Source organism: Tachypleus tridentatus, chromosome 9 (genome assembly GCF_004210375.1).
Source record: "Tachypleus tridentatus isolate NWPU-2018 chromosome 9, ASM421037v1, whole genome shotgun sequence".
Taxonomy (NCBI): domain Eukaryota; kingdom Metazoa; phylum Arthropoda; class Merostomata; order Xiphosura; family Limulidae; genus Tachypleus; species Tachypleus tridentatus.
The window spans coordinates 32,322,332-32,343,890 of NC_134833.1; the positions used below are offsets into that span (position 1 = coordinate 32,322,332).

Genomic DNA, 21,559 nt, shown 5'->3' on the forward strand with positions numbered 1-21,559 from the left:
ATTCAAGTTAGGATATGAAATTGATACAATGTTATTTGATTGTTCAGTTCCTTAACAGAAATATTTTTTTTTAATATGCTCAAACAACTACAGTATTATTCATTCTGGGTGCATCATAATAATAAGACAGTTAGACAGGAGTTGACAGTGAGCATTATTGACTGGTTGCCCTTCCTCTTGGCAGTCAGTACAGAAGTGTGGGGGGCTATGCGTATGTTGCCTTTTGGCTAGCTTTGTACGTGAAAATGAAACAAAAACGTTTGTTTATATTTACATGTCAGTGTATTACTTCAGCTGCCTATTTGAAAGTTCAATAACATATTAATAGGTAATATTTTTTTTTTATAAGTAGAGGAACAAGATTTTCTTCAGTGTGATGATTTAAAAAAAGTTATGCCAATTTTTTTAGGTTAATTAACAAATTTTAGAAAATTTTCTTGTAATTTTTTATCAAACATATAAATTCAAAGAATATTTTAAAAGAGTGAGCAAGCAAAACCAGAATTTAAAATCTCAGTAGAGTGATGTTAAGTCTTTAATATTAAATTATACCTGCATGGCATCATGGGTAAAAAAGTTTATTTTATTTTGTATTAATAAAACATGGTAGGAACATATAACTCCTAAGTTCAATACTCTTTCTTTTAATTCTTTTACTGATCATTTAGCTTCAAATCTGTCAAAAATTGGCAAGATAAAAAAGATTTACCTCAAACTATATAAGCTATTGTATTATACTTGTTTTATGTGTGATATCATTTTTCTGTTAAGATTTAGGCTCTGTATGACCAAGAGTTTAGCACACCAGGCTGATGATCAAAAGCCCATAGTTTGCAATGCCAATGAACATGCTCCATAATGTAAGCTGCTGATGCTTTATAAGGGATCTTATGATTTAGTTCAAAACTAGACAAAGCCATAGTGGTTTTTGGGTGCTGTTTTCTTTTTGGTATGTAAGAATAAGGACAACTATACTTAAACCATAAGGGGTCTCTGATGTGGCCATTTAACCTATATGCTCTTAAAGTGTTATTAAGTTTGAAGATATTAGAACCATATATTTTAAAATTTCTAAAAACTTTACACAACTGTAGTGCTTGGAACATATTATAACCTAAAAAAATAAGGTTATGATAGTTTGTGTGAACAGAGCATAAATAGTCCCTTTCATAACTTTGTTACAAATATTAGTTGTTTTATGTCAACAGTTTCTTTCACTTAGGGTCTTAACAAAATACAAAGTAGTTAAGATTTTATCGTATGCTAATTTGACTTTTAGTTTCTGAGATAACATTTCTAAGTGGATAAAATATGTGTTTTAAACAAAGATTCTTTTGTCTTTTAGATGATAGAAACAGTTTAAGTGTTATGAAAATTTGTGTAATTATCAAACCGATTGATAACTACAAAAATGTGTACTAATCCTAATTTTTGAAAAATGATGTATACAAACATAATTTCTGTTATGCAGATGCATAAACAAGTTTCATAAATTCCATTAAGCATTACTAGAATTTCAAAGTAACAGTAAATGTTTAAAAAAAAAGGCTCATTTGCCATTTTAAACATTTCCTTATTTCAGATTGTGCACAAAACTACACAAAAGTTATCTAAGCATAGCTGTCCCTAATTTTAAACTGACAGACAAGAAGGGTAGGTATTCAATACACCTCTTTGGCTAGCCTTATCTGAAAGAATTAGGAGATTTATCATTTTTATAATGCATACTTGGTCCCAAAGCAAAACATTTGCTTTTGTCATATAAGAATACAATTACCTATTGCAATACAAAGTAATCATCTAAACATTATAAATAAAATTTGAGGAAAATATTTAATGAAAGTTTTGATAGGGTTAAGCAATTTCATGAAGTAAATAGTTATGTTAATAAATTGTTATAAAGATAATTGCATGTGTAACTAAAACTTCACATCAAAATAAATGTTTTTTTTTTTTTTAGTTTTCTAAACAGATCTTACTGTTTCAAGTAAGATGTGTTCATAAACCAGTGTAGATATAATTACTGAGTTCAGTCATACTGTGCTTGATGACTGTGCATCTTCACCAATATTCTTTCTGTGAATTTCCATTACAAAAGGTTTTATCATAAGTTCTTGTGTCTAAAGCACATAGTTTCTCTCTATTTGATTTCTAAAATCCTTTGAATATATAAGAACACCAGACTGCCAGTGACTGTGTGAAGTCAAATCACACAGAAATCCAAAGGCTACTTGATTGGTATCCTTTGTATGGAATAGCAGGAATATCCATTTCATTGTCCCAGCTGTTTTGAGATGCAACTGGAAGCTTTTATCTTAGTGAACCCGTACTTTATGGTCTCATTTCTGGATGAAGTTCTTTCATTTATGTAGCATACTGTCACTTATGGCTTTTGAACAGCTTTGATATCCTAAACGATTTTTCATCTTTTTAAAGAAGGAACACAGTGCTTATCATACTGGGGGTACACCATTCATTATAAATGATATCCTTATCTTGGATACTCTATATTCCCAGTCTTCATGATCTGTTATGTGCCCTACCCAAAAGTGAACATGACCCAAAGTGATGTTAAAATGTTATCCTGGTATATACAGTTAAACCATGACTTTATTATTGACATATGATTTAGTGATTTGCACAGTCAAAATGGTTTTAATATAATGGTACTCAGTACTGTAGTATTTCAATTTTATGAATAACCTTATATCTCTGCTTGTTTTTCCAAAAATCATTGGTGTATATATTCAGTGGAAATATGTGCATAAAGCTGTGTGTCGCATTCATTTTTATGTTTAAGTACTTTAAATTTTGTGTTTATTACCTTAAGTGGTTTTATATTATTCCAATTTTATATTTGACTTAATATTGTGTTTTTAAAGTTTGGGGTGGGTGGGAAACTTGCTCAAAATATTTTGACAATTCAGTCCAATGAGGTATAAATATATAATGCTGTTCATAAGTATATGATTGTTCTGGGTAGGATTTAATCTAAAAAATTGATATTAATATTTAATCTCTACTATACTATTTCCCGTAATGTTTCTCAGTAAGTCAAATATGAATTTACAAGACTTACAATTCTAAAATATGGTGAAGCTCAAGGAGTTGTTTTACCACAAAACATAAACAAGATATTCCATACACAAGCTGTAGATGCATGATAAGAGTAACAGTCAGCATGGGCATTGTGGTGCTGTTGATTACTGAAAAAGCATCCAGTTGTTCAAAATTAAGGACACTGGCAATCAGTCATAGTAAATTTTACCTAAGTACAAATATTGCATATATCTTGATTTTATTTAAATAGGAGTATGAATATTCTGTTATTCTTGTAATTCATTATTTGTTATTTTGTATCTTTACAAACATTGATTTTGCTGTACTATGTTTACTGCCCTGATATTCTACTGGAGACATTTTATCAGTCACAAAATGCTGTTAAGAATGATTATCTAAATTTTGTATCTACTGAGGTCACATTCTATAAGAAACTTTAAATCTCTTCATGGGACCAAACCAATGCAGCATTGTTTCTCATGCCTTTTCTTCTATTCCAGAGACTCCTAGCATTTTTTATTTGCTCAGCAACACTCCCAACAGCCATCTCAGCATTGTAATTTCACTTCTGATCAACAAGCCTTCTTTTCACTTCAGGATCTAGGTCTTGGCTCTGTAGAGGAGCACTGGTCTAATCACAGTCTTATATCCTTTGGCTTTTTAGTACCCTTGGTAACCTCTTGTCACAAATAACTGTGTCTACTTCCTTCATTTTTTCCAACCTTCTTGGTATCTCTCTGTTACAACTTTCTTATTAACTACTTCACTGTGGATTGCACTTCTGAAGTACCTAATGTCTTCTACATGTTCTAGCAGTTTACATCTGTGATGTAAACCTTCTTATTCCACCCATATGAATGTTGTTTTTCTGTCATCATTTTCAAGTCTCTCCTCTCCAAACTATTTTGTCATTTTTTAATTTGTGTTTGTAACCCCTGCTCACATTGAGCTGTTAGGGCAAGGTTAACAGTGAACACAACTTACCACAGCAGTTCCTCAGGCATTTTTTACTCAAGACAAACAGCAAAGGGCTAAGGGCTGACCCTTGGTGCAGCTCAACATTTACTATAAACTTATCTGCCTCTCCATTTACTGTCTTCACAATTGTTGTCATTCCTTCATAAATGGCTCTCGCACACCTGTATACTAATTTTTGTGGCACTATGTCATATGCTGTCCCCAAACCTTACATCTGATCTTTTGTGTTCATCACACTTGTATATTTTACTAATAACTTGTCAAATTGCCTGTAGAGACAACTATTAAAACTGGAATTATTGTCACCATTTCTTTTCTACATTTTCTACATTGACACATTTAAATTTAAATGTTGCAATGTTTTTGTGGTAATTTACTCAGTTTTGGATTGAGACTAAAATCTCGCATATGCCAAATGATTTCTCTCCCAACTAAACTAAAGCTTTAATCTGCTAGCAGTCACTTGTAAGGCATTTTTGAACAAGCGAAATTACAACAAGAGTATTGCAACTAATGTGTTATATGTAAATAGTTTTCTCTACTGTTACTTTATTTTTAATAAGGCTTTTCAAAAAACCTTAGAACCATAGTTTATGGTCTAAAAAATATTAAATGCCCAGGAACTGACATCTTAAAAAAGCAAAACTTATTCTCTCTTTAACACTGTTCACTACATGAAAAAATAATACATATAAACAAATATTCATAAAAGCTAGGAATGATTTATTACTGGATAAAAATAATATACACAATCTGTAATGGCAGTGGTGGCAAAATCAGTAACCAGATATTCACAAAGTTATCAAAAAACCTGTGAAATAATATCTAAATAATATGCATTTATTATGCAATGTTTACTTCTCAATATGAAACAACTAAAAAACAGTTTTAAAAAAAGCAAACAGGTCCTAGGTCAAGGGCAAATTTCTGGTTTCTTGACTTAATATCGCGAAGAGCAATATCTACAATGGGTAACCTCTGGGGCTTGTTGGTACGATATTCCAGTATAGTGTCAGACCACTCTTTTGTCCTGAACTGTAAGTTTGAAGGAAAAAAATCACAATTAACACTGAATCGGTTGGAAGGTTTCTTATTCCAAATCTAACATTATGGAGTAGTAATACATTTGCAATATTTGTCAGCAAAGACACAAGCTGAACTTATGCATGCTGCACCAGTAAAACCAAAAACAACTGATTAAAAAAAAATTAATTCCATACTTAGCACTGAAAAATACCTTTAAAAGGTTGTAATTAACCATTTGCACGTTAATGGCTATATAATTATCAAATCATTTCACTCTGAAATAAATCTTTGAACAGGAGAAAGCATGTTGATCAGTCAGCAAAGACCAACTATTAATGTAAGACTAAACCTTACAATATATTGTAGATTAATTAGTAATTAGAATTTCACAGGTTCATTTAAACACCACTATTAAATCATTTTTATAAATGTTAACACAAAATTCATGCAATTAAACACTGAAATTAGTAAAGGTTTATTTACAAATTTTGAACATGTAACATATTTTTATAACAAGATGAAGTTATTATTTTGCAGTATTTACCATTCTATATGTGTGTATTCTTGTATTGTAATTAACTGAATGACAGTATTCTGTAAAAGTTTTCCATATTTCTGTAACACTCATTCAGTGCAAATGTCTTTCTTACTTTTGATATAAAGAACTTGTAATTCATATTTATACATATAGTATTTGAAGTAATTATGGAAACAGTGAATAAAGTGGTTATAAAATTCAGATATCACAGTTTTCTATTGTATAAAAATGAACTGCACTAGAGTATAGTCATGTGATGATAGCTTGCACTGTGATTGGTTATCATTTGTCATCCAATTGATAAGACAGAGCTAAACCAGTATAACACCCACGCAGTATAATAAACACACTCTTGGCTCCTGGAATAGAAATGTCACAGGAAAAATGTGATCAAAGTTTTGAGTGGTGATGGTTAATCTTTGTAAAAGACTTAAGGAAAACTTCATGTCGAAAAAGGGACTGTGTGGAAACTCAGAAAAAGATACATGAAACTAATTACCACTGATAATATAAGTACCAGAGTTAGAAAACAAGTCTCCAAAAATGGTATTAAATAATTCAGAGTTTGCTCTTTACATGATACACAATAATGTAGTAGAAACTAGTAAGTCACTCAGCTGTAAGTAGAGGTTGTAAATGTGACCTCCATAACAGGGAAATTCATATTAACATGGAGTGGCTTCAGTAAATGTGTAATTGCTCAAACACCACTACTTAAGAGAGATAACACCAAAAGGGCATTAGATTTCAAACAATGGAATTATCAAAGCTGGAAGACAGTATACTTGTAGATTAATCCAAATTGTTTAGCAATAATTAACAACAGTGTGTTCAATAGCAGAGGGAAGAAGGGAAGTACAGTCAATGTACAACACCTATTATAGTGAAGAATGCTTGGAACCAATACAAACTTTATCTTAGCTAATTATGTCAAGGCACACTGGCCAATGACAGGTACACTCACATTATTAGCCATTATATCATTTTCTTCCAGCAAGACAGTGATTCCAAACATGCAGCAAGTGTGATTAAATAAGATCTGGAGGGAAGGCCAACAGAACACTCACAAGCCTCTTTTTGCATCCACAGTCCTGAAATTGCATATTTTAACACAAATAATCCATGGGCCATATGTTAACTTTCTTTCAAAAATGCCAAATGCAAGGTATAATCACGAGTAATACAGTACTTTTTGTTGTTGTTTTTAAAACAGAAATCAATTTTTTTTTTAATTGGGAACGTTCATTTATGTTTTTCTTATTCAACATTTGGAGTGGTTCATTATTTGGCTGATAAGTATGTCACCAATCCCAGTCAAAGGACAAAGTATAGGTACGAATACTGTTGGTTGTATTTATCTGAATAGATTATATTGTGATGTTTACTTTTTCTCTTCTTAGTAGTTACATCATACAGCAGTAACTTTTACAGTAATTTGAACAAATTCATGAAACAATATAAAGTTCAACAGCCAATATGGTGAACTCATTTAGATAGATAGCAACTGCCTATTGCAGAAAGACAAGTATAGAGGATAATGTTTTGAAAGTGTTCCACTTTTTGTTTCCAGGTTAATGTGTGTATGGTGTTGTCTATCTTTATAGTATTCTAGTAGTATGTGGAGGACGTGTTCTGATTGGATAGTTTATTCATGTTTTTGATTGGTGGAAATACTTCCTGTAGATTCAACTGATGTTAGCCATAGGTTTCTCACCTCCAATCTAGAATCTCTGTATAGCAATGGGTTTATTGTGCTAATATAAAAGAATTCTTGTCTTTGAAAATTTGTCTATGTTGCTTGCTTGTGAGGTATACACAACTACAGGTTGTACATGCCTAAAAGTTTTTGAGCATTTTTTCTCATCAGATGCAGAGTATACCAGTGGGTGGGTTTTTTATGTGAAATTACAGTATACATTATTTAGGCCATAAGGGCTTATATGGAAACTGAGAATGTCAAATGGCAATCAAACAACATGGCATATTGTGGGGGAGTAATATTTTACAATTGTACACTGATATACAGGGTAATTGTAAAGTCCTTGCACAGTTTTGAATTTTCATAACTTCAGTTCTATACATGATAAAATCAACCTGTAAAGAGCATTGAGAAGCAGAAGAGAAAGTGAACTGTGTCCTGTCGTTAGTCAAGCTAAAATCTGTCATCACAGTCCAAAGAAGATTTAGAACCAATTACAACAGAGATGCACCACACAGAAATTCCATAACTAACTGGATAAACAAGTTCAAAGACACAGGTTCTGTCAATGATAAGTCACGATCTGGAAGGCCAAGTGTAAGTGAGGAAAATGTAGCAGCTGTAGAACAATCCTTCAGTCAAAGTCCACAGAAATCAGTAAAACAGGCATCTCTGGAGCTGGGTATTCCAGACTCGACAGTGTGTAAAATTCTCGGAACAAAACTTCACATGAAAGTCAACAAAAGTCAAGCCCACCAAATGTTGCTAGAAGAGGATTATCAAGTACGATTGACTTTCTGTCATCAGTTTTAATGAAAAATTTGTCAGTGATGCCTCGTTTTTGGACCATTTAATGTTTTCCAAAGAAGCAACATTTCACATTAGTGGTAAAGTCAACAGGCATAACTGCTGCACATGGGGCACTGAAAAGCTACATGAATTTGAAGGACATGAAAGAGATTCTCCTAAGATCAATGTCTGGTGCACATTAGGAAAGGACTGAATAATTGGGCCATTATTTTTTGAAGGACAGGTTGTTAATGGTGAGAGTTATTTAGAAATGCTGCAAAATTACTTTATTCCTGAACTTACACAATAAAACTGATAGCATATACAGTGTTTCAGTAAGATGGTGCACCTTGTCAATTTGGTTTCAGGTAGTTTCTGAATGAAAATTTCCCTAACAGATAAATTGGAAGAAGTGGGCCACTCTCCTGGCCACCACAGTCACCAGATTTGAGCCCATTGGATTTCGTTTTAGGGGGACATGTAAAGACCAGTGTTTATTGAACAAAACTTTGCTCTTTAGATAACCTGTGGACTAGGATAACCGGTGTGATTTAGGATATTACTGAAATTCAACTGTAAAACATATTTGTAGAACTTTGTACATGTAATGATGGTGGACATATTGAAAATTAAACTCTCAAGAATAAATCTTTGTAAAAATGTAATAAATTCTTTCAATAACCTTTTTACAGGTCAATTTTACGTGTATGGAACTGAAGTTACAAAAATTTAAAACTGCACGATGACTTTATAATAACCCTGTATAAATGTATGGTGGCATTAAAACAAGTTGCAATACTCTATTTAAAGCAAATAAAAAAACTCAGTGAATTGTGAGACATGCTTTTCTTTCATTTGTATAATCTGTACAATGTATTATACAAATGATCAATGAGCCATTTAATCATAACTACTCATGTTTGTAAATTATGAATGTGTATCACCTAGTGTTCTCAATAGTTATTACATAAATAATTTCAGAAAGATTACACTGCAATAAGAAATCCAAAGTTTGGTTAATGTGAATAAAGTCATTGGATGCTAATACTATGACTTATATTGATATTCAACAGAAGGCAGTTATTACATAAATAATTTCAGAAAGATTACACTGCAATAAGAAATCCAAAGTTTGGTTAATGTGAATAAAGTCATTGGATGCTAATACTATGACTTATATTGATATTCAACAGAAGGCAGCTTCCTCCTAAGAATTTATTTTTTGCCACAAATTTCTTAATTCGAGATCGAATGGATAGGTATCAAACTAACAAATGACTTCTTAAAGGTGTTTAAAAATGTTCTTTTTAGTAAGTATTTTTTCTCTGTAATTACCACAAAAATAAAGAAAGAAAACTCTTACCTGGCAGCCATCTTTTAGAGCCTTGTATGTAAACATAGGGTTACCAGTGGCAGTGAGTTCCAAGTCATTGTAAGACATTAACTTGACAGCTAATTTTAAGCTGTTTAGCTTAGCATATTTGTAGGCAACAGAATTTTGACAGTGGTAGGTAATATTCTGAACAGCTTCCTCACTGTACAGTTGTAGAAATCCAAGCTGTTGGTGGTCAATTTTGTAGGTAAACTAATAAGATACAAGTACGGTAACAGTTATTATGAGTCTCAAATAATAACGTTTGAATAGGAAATAAAAACAATGAAATCAGTGACATCTATAAAAGTTACCCTTATAAGAAAGCTAGTAAGAAAAAAACAAATTAACAGAACCAGTTTCACAAATAAAGTAAAAACATCTGTTTACTAAATGTGAACCTGAAAAAGACTAATATTCAAATATAAAACTATGCAACTCAAACAACAAATGCTGTGGTGCTTATAAAGTTTAATATCCAACTTTTATTTTTGAGTATCTTAATAATTTATACCGTTACAATTATTTACTTCTCTTGGCAAAACTGATAAACATAAGTTAAGGTTCATATAAAAAAATTACTTGCAAAAATTTGATCACATAATATATACATATACTTACATAATGCACAATATATGCCAAGAAAGAAAAAAAAATCTATTGAACTAACTTCATCTCTTAAAAATGTTTAGTTTTATTACCTACAACTTTGATTAACATACACCATAGGTATTAAGTAGAATTAACATATCTTCTAAATTTATTTAGAAAGAAATAATAAATGACTGACCACCATCAGATAATCACAACATTACAGGTCAAATAATTACACTATGTAACACAAATTTTGTTCCTGGATATTGTGTGTGATTTATTAATTGCTTATGTTGTAAAAGTACAGAAAATGGCCATTATTCCCTTCAAACTTTGCTTTAGTGACCTGGATAATGAAATCTTGAAATTAACCTATTTTCTATATAAAAACAGGCAAATTTGCACATTTTCATTTACATAAGGTCTGAACAAAACAACATATGAATCAAGATTTACATGTATTTATACTAAAGTTATACAAAAATGAACAAAAGTGTTTAGAAGTGAGTAGTTTTTTTTTCAGATTTGCAATTGTAATGTAAATCACTTTCTTTTTTCAGTCCCCAAATAGTCTCCCATCATGTTTTCATTATACGTTCCTTGGTAACAGCATTCAAAGTCCAGTATATCTTGGTGGAAGTGCTTGCCTTGCTCCTCTGAGTATGTCCAATATTCTTTTTGAATTTATCAAGATGAGTGTCAAGGATATGGACTTTCAGGGACATCCTGCAGCCCATTTTACCATAGTTCTTCATCAGAGCCTCAACCAGTTCCACATAATTTTTGGACTTGTAATTGCCCAAGAAGCCCCAAACCACTGTGACAAGGCTGCCCCAAGCTTTTTTCCTTCCTAGCTTCTTGGGGAATTCTGTGCACTCCAAGACCTTCTTTATTTGTGGTCCAACACAGACACCAGCTTTGACCTTTGCCTCAGACAGCTTAGGGAAGAAGTCTCAAAGGTACTTGAAGGCTGCAGACTCCTTATCAAGAGCTGTGACAAACTGTTTCATAAAATCCAATTTTATGTGCAATGGTGGGAACAACACCTTCTGGTGACCCACTAGTGGCTCAGACTTGACAGTGTGCTTCCCCACAGAGAACTCAGTCCATTGTGGCAAGTGCTTCCTGTTGTAATATGCTGTGGTGTCCCTGCTGTCCCAAAGGCAAAGATAACAGGGAAACTTGATAAAGCCTCCTTGGAGACCCACCAGAAATGCCACCATTTTGAAGTCTCTGATAATCTCCCAGCCATATTCATCATACTTCAAGGCTTTTAGCAAGGTCTTGATGCTGTTGTATTCCTCTTTAAGGTGCACTAAAAGATATTTAAATTTTAAAAGGTCTAAAATTTGTGTAATATAAAATTTTACTATTCAAGCAAGCAAAATTTGTCAGTCTTATCTTCTAGAGTATTTTTGCAGTGCTCGCAGATACAATGAGACACTCAGGATTTGTCTTGATCCCTGACAGGCATGCTGAAATATGCCTTGTAGGTTCCACACATTTTTGCAGATGCTCTCACAGAGTGCTTTTTTGCTCTTGTCTTGATAAATTGGCCACATACATAGCAGAATGCATCTGGAGAATGCTTCCAGCTTTTTGATGCCATCTCTGATTACGTCAGATAGGTCTATGTGTTCATTTAGGCAGCTAGAACTAAAATGAAGTAGTGAGTGGTGAACCCCTGTATATATATATATTACTATGGAAAGTTCCAGAAAATTCTAAAAGATTCTTGAAAAATTCTCTCTCAGCTACTCAGCACTGAATTTACCTGGAATGTTCTGGAAAATGGGTAATTTTGAAAATTTCATTACCCAGGTCACAAAAGCAAAGTTTGAAGAGAAAAACAGGTCTTTTCCATTTACTGTAGGCATAAGCAATTGGGAAATAACACTTTCTGCCCAGGAACAAGAAAAATTAAAAATTTGTTACATAGTGTTATCATTCATACCTTTTCAATAATATCATCTATCAGATCATTCATCAGTATAAACAAGGGAACTATTATCTTTGTCATCTTACACAGACACTATAAAAGCAAAACTGATGTGAAATCAGTTTTATAGAAACTTACAGTAAATCCTTTATCCATTTCGCTAAACCAAGTGTAGCCTGAATTTTTTCCATAGTATTTGTCTTTAGGAATCTGAAATAAAATAAGTACTTTGCTCTGAACATTCTGGGTAAAACAAAAGTATCATTGAAATATAAAAAATATATATGAATGGTTGAAAGAATTTAATAACAAAAAATAACATGGTGAATATCTATAGGGTTTTGATTCTGTATTACTTTACCACATATTAACCTCAATTCATTTACGTATGTGAATAATGACAGGATACTTCATCAATTCATAATTTGATATTATCCAATGGACTAACTGTATAATAATTATATATACATGTATTCTTTTTTCACAGAGGTGAAATTGAAATGAAATAATACATAAAAACATGATCAATGTTTCACTTACAAGTCAACCCCTTTTGAGACATAATTAGAAAATTGTTCTGTATCTCACATTCTATTTCTAGGTGTTTGTGTGAGCTGGCCTGAAATTTCCTCGACTTATCAGAAGATTTACTCTTCTATGGTTCTGAACACCAGGTGTCATGTACTTATAAACTATAAAAATTCATCATGGTAATCAAGGGTTGGCATAAACCTTTGCAAGACATTTTTAACTGTTTGAATAATTCTGTAGTATTAATTCACATACCCACATTCTGTTTTCATATTACTTTCTCTCTTCTGTTGGATTTGAAATATCATATGGTTTCATCATTTTGTAAAATATGAGAAATATTCCAAAATGACTGAAAACTAGAACTACTGTAAAGTTCTTTCAATGGAATCTTTTTATAAACTACAGCAGTACTAGTGAACCTGCAAGCCTGTAGCCCACATTTACCAGCCCACTATAATGCAAGTTTAATTTCTTTAACCAGTCTCTTTAAAAGTTATAATTTCATCATATAGCCACATCTGGAAAGACACTGAATGGTTGGAAAGGACTCAGAAAAGGGTTACTAAAATGGTGCTTTGGGTATGATTTAGAAGTTTAAGATTATAAAGGAAATTAATAGTGTTTATCTTCTTTTCTCATACTTAACTGTAAGAATAGTAAGAAAAGGGGACACAAATATAATTTTATTTTTCTAACAGAGTGGTTGACCTCATATGTTGTGGAAGCAAATTTAATGAAGTGAGTTTAAGAGAAGTCTTGACAAGTATACGAATTATAAGAGTTGGCTTAAAGATTATTTTCAAAATAATAGTTTTTGTTTAGTTTAGAGGATGGGACAGCTGAGTGGGACAAATAGATACCATGTTGTCCCAAAAATTATGTTACGAACAGTAATTAGTCGGCCTATTTATTTATATGCTCAAATGTAAAACAATGTAAAATTTGGAGAATCCCCATACAAGTGTTTTTGTGAAATACATTCCTTAAGAGGTTGGATAAAAGACATTGGTGCAACCACCAGTTTAGGAGGAATTATGTTACACACACAGACACTAAATCTTATTATACAAATGGCTTCAGTATATGTAAAAGAAAACAGCTAGATTGTCCTAGCAAAATGATGAAATTAGTAAGGATTTATGAAAACAATAAGTTTTATACTCACAATTCTCATTACAAATATCATTATGCTGAACTTTAATAATTTTTAAAAAGCAAATTTGATTTGATATAAACTATAACACCTGTTTCTCATGAAATTATACAAGTACTAGAAATCATATAATGCTATCAAATTACCACTGGGTTCAAGTCATTTTAAACAAAATGTCTAGTACTAAAGAAATGAAAAAAACAAAACAAAACAAAACATATCAATACCATTTTAGGTTGCGGATAAAGACACGTAGCTTTTGTTTCCATATCACAATAGACTAAAATGGAATCTTTAATGTCACCTTCATTAGGATCAATCCAGTAGTTCCCTAAAAAAACGAACTCTTTTATTCAGGATTTAATAATGTGACAACATTCTACATTCAATCTGTATTAAGCACTATAAAGTAAAAATTGTTCTATATGATGTCCCTTAGCTACATAACATTATATGGCATGTGTGAAAGATTCAGGCTATATTTCTAAAACCCATTTTCATTTTAACCATCTAAAAACAGACATCAACTAAGATATCCATACTGGTTACTACTGTTCTTACACTTTGTACTTTACCAGTATTTGATGTGCATGTTTTCACACAGCAAAACTTAATTCATAATACTGATGTGATAAACAATTACACTTCAGTATTTGTTCTTCTTTAGTATTCAACCTCAACTTTCTCTGGGATATAAGCGATCCATAACAACAGAAATTAAAACTGGTTATTAAACCCATTCTTTAAGATAAAGAACAAACCTTACTATTTTGCAAGGGAAAATAAAGATGTCCACACCACCACGTGGTTTCTATAAGGTACGTGTCAACATGGTATCTTAAAGTAATAAACTTACAAACAGCAAACTGTATTATATTTATTGTAAAAAACAAACTACAAACTTTGACAGTACCATGGTCTGTCTTCTTTAAAATAATTTAATTATATTATCTCTCTATATGTTATGTATGGACAAGGTATCATATAACTTAAAAGTATATTTTCTATTATATTCCTTGTGTTTGTTTCTGAGGTAGGACAATTACTTTAATAAAGAAAACAACTTGCCTTATAGTTGAATTGTTTAGCTATTGTTATAATTTCTTAGCCTGCAGTTATATTTAATTTCAACACTTATTTGACTTTAGAATGCAACAGGAATGATAACACGTACAATTTTAAATAGCTAAGTTACTGATGTGTTAGATGTTGGCTACACAATTGCTTTACTTGCTTTTATTTTCAATTTCAGTGCTTTACTTACAGTAAACATTACACAAGAATCTTTTGAAATTGATCTCTTGTTTTTCTTATGCTATTGGGAAAAAGGTTAAAATCACAGAGACCAGAGTACACTGGATAGCTTTTGCAAGTAGTTAACATTTTCTAAACTAAAAATGTATTTCTGATAATACTTACCTCCACTGGCAATATAACTATTTCTCGATTTCCAGGACTTCCACTATTTGCCCATCTAAGCACTTAACACATTTGTTCCAGTCTTTTAAAGCCCACTCAAATACCCTTTGCAAATTCTAATTTACAAAATTCTCCCCTAATGACAATATAGCTAGAATCCCACATTGAGAAGACAGAGGGGCCAGTGCAGGCATGATTCATATAGAAAGCATCTGTATACAATAAGAATGTACCTCCAAGATAAAGACGGTACACAAGTAGGGGGAACAGTACTACATGTAGAACAAGTATGCTCTTCATCTAGAAACTAGTTCTCATATAAAGAGTGAAATAGAAAATGAGCAGTCATCAGTACAGGCCAACCCCAACCAGACACCCAAACTTCCATATGTTGGGGTTGGAATTAAGGGGTCGTGAGACCTATATCTTATGTTGGTGGCTAGCACTATTGGATCATAATGTCATATATGCAGACACTTTTGATTAGCTCCCAACCTGTAGCTACAGAGTGCTCTGTTTCATACCACTGAAATCATGATGAGAAAGTAAGCAACAATGAGTAAACAAACTTTCTCCTTCCTCTGAAAAAGTCCAAAAGGCAACACCTCTGGCTCGGAATGACAGGATCACGTATGCCTTACTCAATCAAAGGAACAGAACTCATCTGATCTGGAACTATGAACATTCATCCTTACTCCCCAACCAAGTGTCTCTGGGATTATGGAGTGGATATAGAAACCATGCTCAACTAAAGACCTATGATATGACCACTTTGAATTTGGAATTATGAGATTGTAGACCACCTTCTATGAACAATATATGAAACTGAGATAATGCAGTGTCAAATCTGAACCACAATAATGAGAGGGCTTCCGAGGAGGCTGGTACCACTCCTACTCATATCTGGGAAAAACATCTAGGGACTCGAGTAGGCAGGACCCCAACTTTGCCCCTTCTCCAAGAGTGGAGGAACATAGTTGAATACTCTGGAGGAAAAGGACTCTGTCTGCAACCTCAGCAACTAGAAACTGGGTTGGTAAGGACTCCCAAGCTCCACTAGTAGAGTCTGAGGGCTAATATGCATTGGTAAATCCTGAGAAATAGTGCTCTTGAAACTATGCTATGGTTGAACCAAGTTCTCTACATTTTTGAAAGCAAATTTACCCTCATTTATTCGACCTGAAGATCAGTAGATACAGGCAAAATCCCCTTTAGCTTTACTCATAACAGTCCATGAGTGGCAATCCATATGGAGCACTACAGGTTGTAACAGACTCTGTCAAACTGGAGTAAAAGTGGTTGCTAGTGAGGAATGTAAAAGAGAAAGTACACCTGTCTAAGCAACACTTACAACACAGTGGGATCTAGTAAAAAATAAAGGGACCTTTGAAATAAAAGAGTATATGATTGAAGAAGATACTCATCTTTAATTGAGGTCTAACAGGTGTGATTAAAATAGCTACAGGAGGTAGTCAAAAACTATCAGAAGAGGAAATTATCAGATTATTTAAATAATGAGGTAGGAAAATATTAGTAGTAATCCACATACTAGCCTGCATGTCGACCACAGGGTAATTCAATCGGGTGGTTAATGGCATGCAGAAATGATGAATTTGATGAGATGTGACACACAAAAGGTTCCTCTCCTGTAAAAATAATCTGTTATAGGCCATATCAATCAATTTGCAAAGCTACCTTGTTATGGTAATGGGAGATAAGTCACAGAAAATTGAAGCATCCCAGTGAATGAACAATCAATTCCAAGTGCCTTGAAATGAGTTTGTATAAGACACACAACACTTGAGACCCAGACAGTACATAACAAATTATCAGGATTGGAGCATCCATAAAAGGTGAGAAATAGATGGCAAATGGATTGGTGAGAAAGATCTTTCCTCTTCCTTGACTGCCAAGAGTCTTGGTAAGAAAAGACCTATCAGGGTAAAGCAGGACAAATGTGGAATTCTAAAGTATCCCATGTACATGGATTGCAAATAATTTCACCCAATGATGTTCTCAAGCCAACAACAACAAAAATACAATTTAAGAAAAAGATGAAACAAAGAACGTAAAACTAAGGGCTCAAAGGGAGAATTATAAAACAATTGTAAAATTCCAATTTGGTAACTAAAAAAAAAGGTCATTTAGGCTGAAGAATATGAAATAATTTGAGTAGACTTGGTAGTACTGGGGATCCAAAAACTTTCTGATGTATGTAGTACCAAAAATTAGTGGATAAGGATGCCTTATATAAAGCCACTGTAGAGAAATCAAGAACCCTCTCAAATATCCATGTCATAAAACAAGATATGGTAGATATTTTAGAATGAAGAAGATATAAATTTATTTTAGTACAAGGAGCCAGAAAAAAACAACTCTACATTGTCCCCAGCAGGTCCTGGGTCATTTGCAAAAGTCACCTCAGAACACATCCTCTATTCACATACATATTTCCATCTTGCAATGAATCCTATCACAACATCTTTGACTAACAATGAATGCTCTCCTGGCTGTTACAAACATCAGATATTGGAGATAAAAGCAAAGAGGTGTGGTTGGCCTCCATAGTATAAAAATTATCTCACAAATTCATACACAATGGTACATTTTTGTTGCTGTTACTGAAGTAATATATAAATATAAACTAAGATGTAACCATAGAAAGGCCAACCATGTTTAAAGTCACAACATAAATTGTAAATAATCACAACACTCCTGTTTAAAGAAACCCATGCCAAATGCTTTGTCATGAAAGAGTGATTACAGTATCAGAATGGGGTGTTTATATATAGTATCTGGAAAGAGGGTGCATTGAAATTGGTTGAGAATTTTGCAAATTAGAAGTTTCCAAGGTATTCGAGTTAGATACAAAAGACTAGAGCAAACATGTTCAGTGCTTAGACAGGCAAAGATCAAAAACCCTGAAGATCATTACATAGCTATATTGTCAGTAGAGGTATGTGTATTTTGAAATTAATACAACTGGATTAAGTTCAGGACTTTTTTCACATTACTAGTAACAATATATATATATATAGCTTTATTAGTACAGTTGTCTCAATACAAAAAAACACTGACAAAGGCTGATTGTTAATATGGCTACCTGAAATGAGGTTGCTGTATGATGGGTGGATATTTAAATGAGTAAACTGAGTAATCATTTTCTGATAGATGATCAGATATAAGTATGTAATAATCTGGTTGGCAACTGCCTGCTAAAATAGTGTGGCTTATATTAAATTTTGAACAAAGGGGCAAATATATATGTCAAGCAAGTTAGCTCATTATACAAAGTAGGTCACAATTGAAAACATACTAGCAAAGCTATCAATGCATGAACTAAAAACTCTGCCTTTCAACACATATATGCCTTAACTACTGTGGTATATTAAAGAGATTGTTTGTTGACTCTGACAAAAAAGAAAACTTGAAGAAGTTAACCTGTAGCCAGAAAAATGAAAAAGAGGGCTTAGAATTAGATGGTTAGGATACCCTTAGACCACAATTTTGAGCCTAAAAGTTCCTTCAAATGACACAGGAGGGCAAAAATTCAGCAGTATGAACTTGTTCCACAAAACCCTGAAAGATAGAATAGGTACACAAACTACCAAACAGAATATGTGAAAATAATTTAAAGAAAATAATCTGTTTCCATAAATCAGTTAAAGTAATTTCAAACAAATTTGGAAATGATTTATAGAAACAAGTTCTGCTCCAAATGACTGAATGTACACTGTATACCTGCAATAAAACAAACACAGACTAAGCTAACAGTTTTTAAGAGTTGGTATAAAAACCTACAAAAAGGGAACCAACAACCATAGACAAAGTCAAAATGTACAAGTAAAGGCATAAGGCATACAAATTTATGCTGACTGTCAGTTAATTGGTTGACTAAAGATGGTTGTTGTAACAATCATTATTGTTAAAATAATAGTGTGATCGTTTTCCAACCAAAGTTTATGTAACATTGATTCATAATAATTTCACAAATAATAAAATCTATTGAAAAATGAAAAAAAGTGAGTTAGAAGTTCAGCCACACTAAATTTTTTTAAAATGAGAAATCTATATGTTCTTGAATTCAATTGTTAAAGTTTTTGTTTAAGCCCATTATTAGTGCCACTTACACATGCCATAAAGCAGATTTATTGTTTGTCTTTTAATAGTCTTGTTCAAGTATTTGAATGTTCAAGTATTTGCACAAATTTATGCTGACTGTCAGTTAATTGGTTGACTAAAGATGGTTGTTGTAACTGTTGTTGGAAGTAAAAAAAAAAAAACTTGAAATTTTATACTGATCAAATAATTTTGATGCTACATCAATATCCAAATGCAAGATATATTTGAACAGCGTCAAAATAAAGGGGAAAAAGTTTGATTTGCTTGACAGTAAATAAGTAATATTGAGAGAGTGAAAGTTCAAACATTTGTTTTTGACTTTCACACAAATTTATTTAACAGCTTAGTATGCTAGCCATCTCTCATTTTGAAGTGATAGGCTAAGGGTTAAACAGCTAGTTAACACCATCTATTGTCAACTTTTTACTAGTCTTTGCCAATGAATAATGTGATTGACCATCACTTTATAAAGTGAACATTTTCAGCAACAGGTTTTGATCCCACAACTCTCAAATATTATATATATTAACAATTAAGAATCAGAAGTAAGAAGGAAAGTTCAACTAAACAAACAAAGAATCATATGTAAGAAGGAAAGTTCAACTAAACAAACAAAGAATCAGTAGTAAGAAGGAAAGTTCAACTAAACAAACAAAGAATCAGAAGTAAGAAGGGAAGCTCAACTAAACAAACAAAGAATCAGATGTAAGAAGGAAAGTTCAACTAAACAAACAAAGAATCAGAAGTAAGAAGGAAAGTTCAACTAAACAAACAAAGAATCAGAAGTAAGAAGGGAAGCTCAACTAAACAAACAAAGAATCAAAAGTAAGAAGGAAAGCTCAACTAAACAAACAAAGAATCAGAAGTAAGAAGGAAAGTTCAACTAAACAAACAAAGAATCAGAAGTAAGAAGGGAAGCTCAACTAAACAAACAAAGAATCAAAAGTAAGAAGGAAAGTTCAACTAAACAAACAAAGAATCAAAGTAAGAAGGAAAGTTCAACTAAACAAACAGTTTATTTCTGATATTCTCTTCCATGAAAGAGAATAATGAATGGACTGTGAAAAGAATGTCATGAAGTACAATGTTAGTGAAAATGTAAAACAAAACCAGCAGCATTAAGCTACAACTAGCACAAGTAAAGAAACAACAAAACATAGAAGGTTATATATTTGAGAAAAAACACGACTGATTGTATAAAAAATATTCAAGTCAAAATATGATTCCAAAGCAGAAAAGTTCCTAATGTCAAGTGAAAGAAGACTGAGATACCAGTAAAATTAGAGGAGTTAAAAATAACAGTTAAGAGATAACCAGGTTTTTGTAACTAACAGAACAGAATTCAAACTGTACGTCTACTGTGAGTAATGGCTATGTAACATGTGGAATAAATTCTACAATCACTTCAAATAAAATATTTTGTTTTTGCAGTTCACCAACTATTAAATTCAAATTATAATAAAATAAATTATTAGAAGTATTACTAGATGATTCTTACTGGAGCCAAATGTCAAAGACAGATGTTTGATGGTAAGAAATACTGAACATAATAAAAAGTTAAAGGATAAAAAAAAATGAATATCTTTAATGTAAAACTGTATATAATGTGTCTGAAACATTGCAAAGAGCTAGACTAGCATTTACTTGGCTATCAATAAGTGATTCACTAAGACCTCGGAGGAACACCTTAAATCTTGATTTCACTTACAGGATATATACAAAAACCATGAAACATTATCAATCTATTGTATGTATTCAATCAATACAGAAAGAGTTAAAAGCTGCTATTCCTGTATATTTATCAAAACAAATTTCATACAAGATCTACTGATTACATAATACTGTATTCAGTTGACTATGATACACCAGCTGAGCTGCAGAAATCATATTCAGCTCAGAAATGTAAGTGCTAGAAAAGTTTCTAAGTTAAAAAAGAAGTATTTCATGAGTGATATTCAGGTTTAATATGTAAAATTAATATAAAAGATATGACACTCACCACTTGGCAGACTGTCCTTAGCAGCAGCTAAGTCTTTGCATGTTTTAGCTGGAGCATCTTTTTTACCAGTCGGTTGTCGATGGTTCCTATATTCTTTAACTATTTTGTCATAATATTTGAACACAAGTTTTTTCTTTTCTTCTGTAGGTATTTCTTCTGAAAAAATTTTGTTTGAATCATCTCCCAGGAATGGATCTGGTCCCTGCCAAAAAAATGAATGTTGTTTGGCAAGACATGAGGAGAAAAACTTTAGCAAACAATAAAGAATCAACTGATAGATCTATATTAAAACTTTTCCTAGTTTATTTCTTAAGCCTTATTCTGTTGTAACATGTTC

General features: G+C 32.3%; 1 protein-coding gene across 1 annotated transcript in view; it reads right to left on the reverse strand.

The window, feature by feature from the left end:
- Positions 1-4,740: 4,740 nt before the first annotated feature.
- The window catches only part of LOC143225001 (uncharacterized), an 87,891-nt gene continuing 71,072 nt past the window's right edge, over positions 4,741-21,559 (reverse strand). Inside the window, exons 45-49 of the mRNA XM_076453610.1 lie at positions 21,223-21,424; positions 13,910-14,013; positions 12,134-12,205; positions 9,454-9,675; positions 4,741-5,073 (exon numbers count right to left, since the gene is read on the reverse strand). Coding sequence (XP_076309725.1) covers positions 4,927-5,073; positions 9,454-9,675; positions 12,134-12,205; positions 13,910-14,013; positions 21,223-21,424 — 747 coding nt within the window. The 3' untranslated portion in view covers positions 4,741-4,926. The remainder of the gene's footprint in view (positions 5,074-9,453; positions 9,676-12,133; positions 12,206-13,909; positions 14,014-21,222; positions 21,425-21,559) is intronic.